Source organism: Brachycentrus maculatus, unplaced genomic scaffold, assembly GCF_059751285.1.
Source record: "Brachycentrus maculatus isolate JH-2025_06_01 unplaced genomic scaffold, ASM5975128v1 h1tg000145l, whole genome shotgun sequence".
NCBI classification, from domain to species: domain Eukaryota; kingdom Metazoa; phylum Arthropoda; class Insecta; order Trichoptera; family Brachycentridae; genus Brachycentrus; species Brachycentrus maculatus.
Window position 1 is genome coordinate 52097 of NW_028280898.1, and position 11049 is coordinate 63145.

The 11049-nt window shown below is 36.1% G+C and overlaps 2 protein-coding genes across 2 annotated transcripts; one reads left to right on the top strand and one right to left on the bottom strand.

Moving 5' to 3' along the window:
- Positions 1–334: 334 nt before the first annotated feature.
- Positions 335–7351, bottom strand: Fen1 (Flap structure-specific endonuclease 1). The gene is made up of 8 exons (XM_088260989.1): positions 7189–7351; positions 7031–7096; positions 6743–6946; positions 6505–6650; positions 4845–5012; positions 3482–3649; positions 2817–3017; positions 335–596 (listed from the first exon to the last, which is right to left on the bottom strand). The coding sequence occupies exons 1-8, from the start codon at positions 7268–7270 to the stop codon at positions 480–482; spliced, it is 1152 nt and encodes a 383-aa protein (XP_088117115.1). The 5' UTR covers positions 7271–7351; the 3' UTR covers positions 335–479.
- A 237-nt stretch (positions 7352–7588) lies between these two features.
- On the top strand, positions 7589–11049 carry Sys1 (Sys1 golgi trafficking protein). Its single transcript, XM_088260980.1, has 3 exons — positions 7589–8017; positions 9082–9203; positions 9783–11049. Exons 1-3 carry the CDS (start codon positions 7847–7849, stop codon positions 9964–9966), a joined length of 477 nt encoding a protein of 158 aa, XP_088117106.1. The 5' UTR covers positions 7589–7846; the 3' UTR covers positions 9967–11049.

Sequence of the window (11049 nt, forward strand, 5' to 3'; positions counted from 1 at the left end):
CAGGGGTAGGCAGAGAGAATAGAACGCCACACCACTCTGTCCTTGCAAACATTCTTCGCCTCTTTTCCACGTTCATGGATCTCCTCATACATACCCGCCGATTGTTTCAACTCCTAACCTGACCACTTTCAAGTATTTGGCATACTTGACCGTGCCAAGTTTTTCTCAGTCTAGCTCTGCTTCATTTTCTTTCCCATATATGTACTTTCATTCATTTCTTTCCAATATCCTTTCCTATTCCTATATTGTAGCCCCTTGCCTTCACATAACTGATAATCAGTTAACGCCTCATCATTCTGATCCAGGGACAGATAAGGGTCATATAAAAAAAAGATTTTTTAATATTAAGTGTTTATTATTCAAATTTAATTATTACAAAATTAATCATTTTCTTTTGTGGCCAGCCGAAAATTGAAAAGCTTTTAAAATATACAGCGAGTATTATAAAACAACTATGTAAAAAGGGAATAGTAGGTGATTTATTTTGGTCTTCTTCCCCTTCCGCCTCCTGCCGCTGTCTTTCCCCTTTTCGGTGTGGCTCCCTTTTTACTATCTTCGGACTTTCTTTTAGGAGTATTTCCGCTAGATGGTATTACCTGAGAAGTGAGAAAAAAATAAGATCAATACAAATTACCATACAATAATAGCATGCTTTTGTGCTAATATGAGCATGTGTATTGTTGGGTAATATATCCGAAATAAAACACGGTTTGTGTTGGATTGAATTCTACATTTATTTATGTATATTTTAATACGTGACGCGTTTCGTCTTCTTAGGACATTATTAAACACTCATTATGTGTTTGATAATGTCCTAAGAAGACGAAACGTGTCATGTATTAAAATATGTATACATAAATAAATGTAGAATTCAATCCAACAAAAACCGTGTTTTATTTTGGATATATTACCCAACAATTCAATTTGGAATTCTACCAACTGTCTGCAGTTACAATAAATGAGCATATGTATCTAAACCAGTGAGACTAAAAAACTTTGAGAGACTTTGAGAGACTAAAAAAACTCAAGTTTTTTTAATTTATTTACTTAATTCATTTTTATTTTTATAAAATAAAATATAAACAGAAATAAAATATATTTTTAAGTGTTAATTATTGAAATATATAAAGTGTTATATCAGTAAGGGAATGTAGCCACTTCACGTTCAATAATAAGTGTAAAAAATTGACTTTTAGTTATTTACTTAAAATTCTTCTTCTTCAAACCCTTATCCGCACTCCAATGGTGCATAGAGCACTGCATCATATCAATCATTTAAACGCAGTGTCATCTTGATCGTTAACACATGAAGAAAAGGTGATCAGCCCTCCGCTTAAGGTATCCAGGGTAATATTGAATAAATATTAAATACAAGTGAAAAATCACTTGTATTTATTTGACCTTGAAGCGGACAATATCATACAGTATATGATTTGATTGTGTTTCGAGTTTGGTCAACCCATCTAGAAGTTTCAAGAATTTGAGAAATATATCATTATTGAGGTGGGTAATTCAATTACATGTGCGTAGTAGGCTGCCGACTACTGATCTAGACCTAAAATATACATATATATGTATAGAAAGCTAAGAGTGTGTGTGTGTGTTAGGAGAGAAGAGTGTGGCATTCCACCCAGAAGGGTAGGAAATTATTGTTTCCCTGCAAAGATGCAGGGAAACAATATGATGCTAGTAGTGCCATTAGATCTTCTTCTTCTTCAAACCCTCATCCACACCCGACGGTGCATAGGGCACTGCATCGTATAAATGCAGTGTTATCTTGATCGTCAACACATGAAGGAAAGGTGATCAGCCCTCCCCGTTTCAAGTACCAGTCCAGAGAGTAGCACTGAATAAATAATTAGGGTGAAAATCACGTATATGCCATTAGTTAGCATCCCGTAAAAAAATTTGTAGTCCGCCTCCGTGGTGTAATGGTCAGCGTGTTTAGCTACCGTGCTGGAGGTCCCAGGTTCGATTCCCAGGGGGGGGTGAGAATAAATATTAGTGAATTTACACTCTAATATTTACTTAATATTACTCTGGACAGGTCCCTGAAGCGCACTTCTGCGCTGATAATTATATTATCATTATTACTTCATATAATTAACGATCAAGATAACATCGCGTCAATACGATGCAGTGCCCTATGCACCATTGGTTACCCTTATCCCCATAAGGGTTAGAGAGAGAAAAAATTGCTTTTCAAGTGATCAATAATTTATTTATTGTAACTGCAGACAGTTGGTAGAATTCCATATTGAATTGTTGTGTAATATATCCAAAATTAAACAAGGTTTATTTGGTTAAATTCTATATTTATTTATGTGTATGTTAATACGTGACGCGTTTCGTCTTCTTAGGACATTATCAAACACTGCTAATGTGTTTGATAATGTCCCAAGAAGAGGAAACGCGTCACGTATTAACATATACATAAATAAATGTAGAATTCAACCAAATAAACCTCGTTTAACCTTTCCGGGAGTACAAAAATTTATGACCGACGTTCTCTGGGGAGTGAGTTCTTTTTACATGAAAAAAATTTTTTTCTTCATTAAATCGATGTATTAATTTTTTTTTTTTTTAAATATCTATTCGATATATTTTTCAATTTTGACAAAATTACACACAAATATCCACAGATGTCATTGCTATACAAGTTACATCATACTTACTGACTGACGGACTTCGACGTTCATTAACGTGGATACTCCTTTAAGGAAAATTCGCACTGACGTTCATTTACGTCCATACTCCCGGACAGGTTAATTTTGGATATATTACCCAACAATGATCAATAATTTATCTCCGCATACCTTGAAGAACGTATCGAGCCTCCCCTGCGTCGTTCCCGAGCGCGTCTTCAGCAGCTTCTTGGCTCCGGCGCGAACTCTATCCTCGCTGAACTGCTTGTCTCCGCACAGGTACTTGACCAGCCCCTCCTCGTCCGGGTCGCTCCACTTCAGGTCAATGTCCTTCAGGTCGGCCACTTCCGGCTCCAGGAACAGCTTCCTGGCCTGGAAAGTGACAAGCATTGAACCGAATTTAGTACAAAAAATACAGTCAAACTTCCATATTGAAGAAGTCAGAATAATACAGGATATTTATTGATTTGGCGTTTAATTTGTAGAACTCCATTTTAATTTATGTATTAATTTTAAATCAAACGCAGATTTTTTGAGTCTACTAAGTTGTATTTTATTAACAAAAACACGTAAAAAAATTATATTGTGACAATTGTTTTGCCTTGTTAGGGCATTATCAAAGCATGATAATGACCTAACAAGGCGAAACAACTGTCACAATATAATTTGTTTATAATCACTAATATTTATTTTGACCCTCTTGGGAATCGAACCCGGGACCTCCAGCGTGCTGACCACTACACTGCGGAGGCAGACATACAGTAAGGAATTAACATTTTTGAAATTCTCGCTAGTTGGCAGTCAACGTGTTGATTAGGAGTCCAAAGAAAGCATACCTGTTGATAGTTCCAATCCTCGGGTGGAGGGTACTTTTCCAAGTCTATGTTCCGGAGTATCTCCTCTATGGTCCGGTGTTGCCGCATGAGCTCTATGGCTCTCTTGGGACCTATCCCCTTGATGGACGGGCAGTAATCGCACCCCAACAGGATGCAAAGATCAATAAACTGAAAAGGTAAAATCATTGTTCAGGTTAATTTTTAACTCTTACCGCTCTGTAGGCCAGACATTCTGGCCCGTATGATTCTAGTAGGCAGCTACGTGGGCCACAATGTCTGGCCCGGCGCACCATCATCGGCGTCTGATGCCAAAAAGTGAATAAATAATTTTAAAATCCTGGATTTCTTTTATACCCTCAGGTAGTATGGCTAATGATTATTACTTAGGGGTAATATGAGGTCATAATTCAGACATCAACTTTTGAAGCCTATGACCTATTACCGGCCCACTGTGCGATGGTTGGTTAGTTTAGTTAAATATGATTCCATTAAATGGTTTGGCAATCACTGTGGTAATATTTATTCATTTTTAGTTAATTAAGTTTCACTTGGTAATTATTCATTCATTCATTTATTCATCACCCTTATCCGCACCCCAATGGTGCATAGGGCACTGCATCATATAAACGCAGTGTTATCTTGATCGTTAACACATGAAGGAAAGGTGATCAGCCCTCCGCTTCAGGTTCTAGTCCAGAGTAATATTGAATAAATATTAGAGTGAAAAAATCACTTATATTTATTAGACCCCCCTCTGGGAATCGAACCCGGGACCTCCAGAACGGTAGCCGAGCATGCTGACCATTACACTTACGATTTTTTCACTCTAATATTTATTCAATATGACACTGGACTGGTACCTGAAGTGGAGGGCTGATCACCTTTCCTTCATGTGTAAACGATCGAGATAACACTGCGTTTATATGAAGCAGTGCCCTATGCACCATTGGGGTGCGGTAAGGGATTTATTTATTAAATATTAACCCTTAGAGTGCGAACCGTCGATAGATGGACTCTCTATTAATGCGTATAAAGTGCGGAGCCTCGGAATACCGACTATTGCGCTATTTGATTTAGGTATCGACCTGTACGGACGTGTCTTAGCGCGCGCATGTATAACGTTTTTGATAAGTTAATAACATTTAAAAATAATTATTTAAAATTATTTTGCTGTGAATTTAACATTGATTTTTGTATTTTTTTAAGTGAAAGTTTTTTTTTCTACCTACAAAATGTCAAATTCGTCAAGTAGTGATGATGAAAAGCAATTAGCAATTTATGCGAAATATGTGAAAATAAGCTCGGCACTATAAGGGTTAAACTAAATATTAAAATAGTTCAATAACAAATCGTAAACACTAACCTCGTTCCTGGTCATCTCGAAGCCCTCAAGGACGCGGGAGAAGTGGAACTCCTGGACGGGCATCTTGCGCGCCTCGGAGAAGGTCATGTGGCGGAGCAGCACGCTGGACCCGAAGGTCAGGGCATCCATATCCTCGGTGGCTGTCGCAAACACCTTCCCCGCTTGTACCTGCAGGGCAATTAAGTAAATTTATATAGAGTTATTCGTATTTCAATAAAATCTTTTCTTCTTCTTCTTATTCATCTTGTTGTAGGCCTTGTGGCCTGTTTTTAAGAGGGATTAGCCTCCTGCGATGTCGATTCCCAGCTGTCGATCCATCTCTTTGGTGGTCTGCCTGGGAGTCGTCTACCATGGGTTGGCCGTACAGAGCGATGTGGGGGAGTCTGGATGGTTCCATTCTCCTCACATGCGCATACCATTGTCTCCTTCGTTGCCTTCCCCACCTTACGACATCTTCCATCTCGCATATTTCCCTGATCCTGGCATTTCTTATTTTATCTCGAAGACTCTTGCCTGATAATAATACTAATATTTTTTATTAGATCTACGAGATAGAATAAGGAATGCCAGGATAAGGGAAATATGCGAGATGGAAGATGTCGTTAGGTGGGGAAGGCAATGAAGGAGACAATGGTATGCGCGTGTGAGGAGAATGGAACCATCCAGTCTCCCCCACATTGCACTGCACAAGGCAGATCACCAAAGAGATGGATGGACAGCTGGGAATTGACATCGCAGGAGGCTAATCCCTCTTAAAAATAGGCCACAAGGCCTACACCAAAAGGGATAAGAAGAATATTATTTACTATATCGATGTCCGATATATCGGACACTGGATTATTCACCCTACGGATGAGATGTCAATTTTAAAGGTGTCTCAGCTTGATAAGAACCGTCGTATGCAACGGTCGTGTCGCTACGCTAGCTATTGCGACTATTTACAATGTCTTTTTTCTTGTTTTCAGACAATTATCAGTGCTAACAAGATTAAATTGTTACATTTCAACTTCAACTATGGTCAATAAAAGCAACATTTAGGAATAATTACATTTTTCCTGTTTTTTAACCACATTTCATTCATATGGTGTACAAGATACATATCATCGGAGAACGCAGAAGATTTTAGCACCGTAAGGGAAGGGTAGAATGGTAATCATTACGCATATCGCTCACTCCTTTCAAGAACGTCATAAATCAAAAATCGTAAATTTTCAGTTGTGCATGTTTTCGGAATGCCCAGAAAATGTACTATATCCCAGCAAAAGAGGCATATTTTTGACTTAATATTTACCCGGTACAGGGCAGAAAGTGTTGTTTTTGCATTTTGACAAAAAGGTATTGTTTAATTATTTTTTTAAATATACTAAATATTTTTCAAATGGAGAAAAAACCTTCAGGTTTTACCTAAAAAGATCTGTTGCACAGTAAAATGTTCAATAAGTGTCTTGACATTTATTTTTAATACATTGTATTATATTTTTAACTTTAAAAACGTTCTCCTGAAAAATCAAGTTTTTTGATTTATGACGTGTGTAAAGTGATCGCTCAAGCCAGACAAATGCCAGGTCGTAAGCCCTGGGATGCTCAGACTTCCATATTCTTCTATGTTGAGATGTCAGAATGTAATCAGGATATTGTGTTACAAGTGTGGGGTGCTTACGAGGGATGCACACTGGGCCTCAGCCTCGCACGGCGCGTCGATAAAGGGGACCCCCATCAGGCCCAGGAGCTGCTTGGCTTCCTCCGAGTGCTGCTTGGTGACCTTCACCAGGCGCCGGTTGAACTTCTCCACCATCGCAGCATCACCTGAGACACATAGAAGTTAATTGTTGGGTCCATTCTCATAGAACTAAAGCCAACTTTGTTATAATTAAAAATACAAAAATATAATTGTATACCTGCTTCCGTTGCCTTATCGAGTTCTTTCTGCGCATCCTGTCTTCTTTCAGCCCTCTTCACGAGCTCCGAAGACTTCATATCCGGAGGTTTCCCATCAAATACGTAAACTGGCTTTATTCCATTCTCTAATAAGCGTATCGTCCTGTAGAAGGTGCCCATCAAGTGGGACGTTGTTTCACCGTCGACAGAAGTCAACTGGGCCCCTTAAAACAAATTATTTTAATAATAAAAACACACGAAAAAGAACAATTTGATTTTTTTTTTAAACAAATATTTCAAATGCCCACCTTCGCTCCGCACAGCGATTAAGAACTGGTAGAGACACATAGACGCATCGATGGCTATTTTTCTTCCTAAAATACAAAACATAAGAAAAATATACAAAACATAAGAAAAATATACATTCGGCAAGATAACCTAACAACATATATAATTCGTAGCTTACCAAAATAATGTTTTATCTCGCTCTCCTTAAGAGCTTGGGGAGCGATATCTGCAATAAGCTTCGATAAGCCTAGAATTCCCATGGTATTTTATTTATATCGAAACAAAATTATTAAACACAAATTTAATCAATGCCCAACGACCAAAAATAAAACAGTTGTTGTGGCGGGAAATTTCATCAGTTTTGACATTTCATGTAACAAAAAATACGTAAAATTTAAATGCCACCGCATAATCGTCTCTAAAATGTATGAAGTTCATACACAAGCAAAAGCCATTTTAGCTTGACATTAAAATAAATGATTAATAGAGAATACTGCCATTATAAAAAAATAAATTCAAATAATGGGTAATGTATATTTTTTACAATTGCAATATACGAAACGTCAGATTTCAGATTCAGTCATTAGCTGTCATTTGTCATTGTTTTCGCATGCTGTAGATATCCGACTTTCGCCAAAACATATTCTTTCCGTTGTATTTCATTTTTTTAAGTTTTACCGATTCATATTTTCAAATATGATGTGTTAATTATCAATTCAGTTCGGAGATAAAATGCGTACGGCGCAAAATTGGCGTTCGAATAAACATTGTCTTTTCGCTCAAGTTTTTGATTTATGGTGACATATTTTTGTGATTGATACCGAACGAACGAAACCATGAAGAAGTTCACGGGGACATTTCGCTATTCACAATGGGATCCTCTATTGCTGATATCCCAGATAGTGGCCATGCAGTGCGTGCTGTATGTATCTCTTGGATTCCTCACGGCTATATTTCAAGACATCTCGAAGTCCACGCGAACGCTGGATCATATCTTCAAATATCAAGTAAGTTGCATAGCGCTGGCTCACTCCACTTTTTTGGACATCTAACCCTTACCGCTTCCAATATTGCATAAGGCACTGCATCGTATTGCCGCAGTTTTCTCTTGATCGATACTTACATAAAGGCAAGGTGATCACTCCTGCGCTTTAGGGACCAGTCCACGGTAGTAAGAAATAAATATTATAGTGTAAAATCAGTAATATATATTTTCTACCCTCCCCCCCTGGAATCGAACCCGGCACCACCAGAACGGTTGCTAAACACGCTAACCATTACACCACGGAGGTGGACAAAATAATGTTATAATTTTGCAATGATTAAGGAAACACTTGTTTTTATACCACTTGAGTTTATTAATGACTACTAGTTTCGGAAGCTAAACTTCCATCGTCAGGTCTAAATAATACCATTCAATTATAGTTATTATTCAATAATAGTTATTATTCGACCTAACGATGGAAGTTTAGCTTCCGAACTTAGTAATCAATTAACTCAAGTGGTATAAAAACAAGTGTTTCCTTAATCATTGTAACATGTCTTACCACAAAGTAAATGCCGAAAAAATAAATAAAATATGTTATAATTTTGTATTATATATATATATATATATATATATATATATATATATATATATATATATATATATATATATATATATATATATATATATATATATATATATATATATATATATATATATATGTATATATATGTATATGTATGTATATATATGTATATATATGTATATATATGTATATATATATATGTATATATATATATGTATATATATATATGTATATATATATGTATATATATATGTATATATATGTGTATATATATGTGTATATATATGTATATATATGTATATATATGTATATATATGTATATATATGTATATATATATATATATATATATATATATATATATATATATATATATATATATATATATATATGTATTTTTTTTTTTTTTTTTTAATTATATATAAATAAGACTAAAAACTAAATTTATCAAAATGCATCCATCATTTATTATAATTCTGGGGGAATTGTGTTTCTGTTTCAGGCAATACATGTGCGTGACTTTGAAGGACAAACGATGGTGACAGGGTTTGTAATGAACTCGGTAGTTGGCAGCTTTGCCCTCAGAACGATTGTGCAAAGGACCAAATTGTGTTTAGATTTTAGGTAAGATTAAACTTATCATACTTAAATAGTGTATTTTTATTTATTTTTTTATTTAAAAACACATACATAAGTCACATATAGCTCTTTCCTCTCAACAACGTCATAAATCAAAGAACTTGATTTTTCAGGAGATCGTTTTTATAGTTTAAAAATATAATACAATGTGTCGAAAATAAATGTGTCCCGGGTTCGATTCCCAGATTCCCAGGTCAAATAAATATAAGTGATTTTTTGCACTCAAACATTTATTCAAAATTACCCTGGGCTGGTACCTGAAGCGGAGTGCTGATCACCTTTCCTTCATGTGCTAGCGATCAAGATAACACTGCGTTTATATGATGCAGTGCCCTATGCACCATCGATTGCGGATAAGGGTTAGAGATTGTTTAAATATATACCTATGATGCAGTGCCCTATGCACCATTAGGGTGCGGATAAGAAGTGGATCATTACTATCCTACATGCAGACAAGCCTCTAAAAGTGGAGGCTTTACGGGCTATTTCTTTAAAAATAAACATTGCAACATGAACAGTTTTTATGTTTTCCGTCTATACCTTCATTATATATATTTTTTACAGTTTCACATATCATTTCATCCACTTGATATTCTGCTGGCTGTACAGCGGCCATTTCCCGTCCTCCTACTCGTGGTGGATCCTCAACATCTGCTGCGGCGCATTCACCTGCGTCTTCGGCGAGTTCATGTGCCTGCGGAGCGAGCTCAAGGAGATCCCCCTAGCGGCCGGCAAAGTTGACGTATAGAATATACTATTCAGCGCAGTGCAGTGCAATAGACATTTTTAATACTAATACTGACAGACATTTACTAATACTGTGGCAATGTCAGAAACTTTAAAGTTATCAGAAGTAAATTTACTTGGTACGGTTATACAATTTTACTTTACTTTTACAATTTCACTAAATTATACAGTGGTACAGTTATACAATTTCACTTTAGTCTAAATTTACCCCAATGATGATTTTTTCAAACTGGTGGTCATCAAGTAGTGTTTTTAAGTGATATTTCACAAGGTGAACGATGAATGATAAGGAGAGTGCTATATTACTATACCACGAAGTTAACAATACTTTTAATATTTAAAAAAAACTGGTCTAGAAAATTATCTGGTAATAATTTAAAATAGCAAATATACAAACCTATCATCAACAAACAACAGCGAACTGTATGATATATATCAGGCTCCTAGAATCTTAATCTATATGGGACTCCTCAGGTTGAGATGGGCTGGACATGTGCAAAGAATCCCTAAAAGAATTACGGGTGGAAGGAGAAAAGTGGGAAGACCCAGACTGAGGTAGGAGGATGAAGTAAGAAAAGATGTGGCGCAGCTCCTCCAGATGACAAGCTGAAAGTCGGCCGGTGGGGACAGGAAGGGTTGGAGGTGACTGTTCTGGGAGGCCAGGAGGCCAAGTTCCATATGGGCTGTAACACCATCAGAGAGAGAGAGAGCTATCATCATAATTTTAAAAATATATATAACTTATTTAGTGTTACTATAAATGACTAAAATTAATCACAGAATGCCTTTTAATTTAAGAATTAATGGTCATTCCCTCCCTAACACTAAATTTTTCACAAGCAATTACATAATCGTAAAATACAATTTAAAATACAGTTACTTTTTTCCCGCCTAACAATGAACTTGTCCAATAATGCTATTTCTACACTCTTTTTGACACTTCCAACTAATCACATTAACTTGCATATAAACCACACAAGAGTAATCAAAAGCTTTATTTATACCTTTTTATAAATACAATAATAGATAAATTTTGTAAATTTTACACACTGGCAAAAGCCAAATGTAAAATTCCAAATAAAAA

What these genes read in the sequence shown, in the direction of transcription:
- Fen1 (XM_088260989.1), bottom strand. Translation starts at nt 7,270, where the DNA reads ATGGGAATTCTAGGCTTATCGAAGCTTATTGCAGATATCGCTCCCCAA. An exon ending in CGATAAGGCAACGGAAGCAG is followed by an intron (nt 6,651 to 6,742) that starts GTATACAATTAT and finishes TATGTGTCTCAG; the next exon opens with GTGATGCTGCGATGGTGGAG. An exon ending in AGGCCCAGTGTGCATCCCTC is followed by an intron (nt 5,013 to 6,504) that starts GTAAGCACCCCA and finishes ATTGCCCTGCAG; the next exon opens with GTACAAGCGGGGAAGGTGTT.
- Sys1 (XM_088260980.1), top strand. Translation starts at nt 7,847, where the DNA reads ATGAAGAAGTTCACGGGGACATTTCGCTATTCACAATGGGATCCTCTA. An exon ending in ATCATATCTTCAAATATCAA is followed by an intron (nt 8,018 to 9,081) that starts GTAAGTTGCATA and finishes TTTCTGTTTCAG; the next exon opens with GCAATACATGTGCGTGACTT. An exon ending in AAATTGTGTTTAGATTTTAG is followed by an intron (nt 9,204 to 9,782) that starts GTAAGATTAAAC and finishes TATTTTTTACAG; the next exon opens with TTTCACATATCATTTCATCC.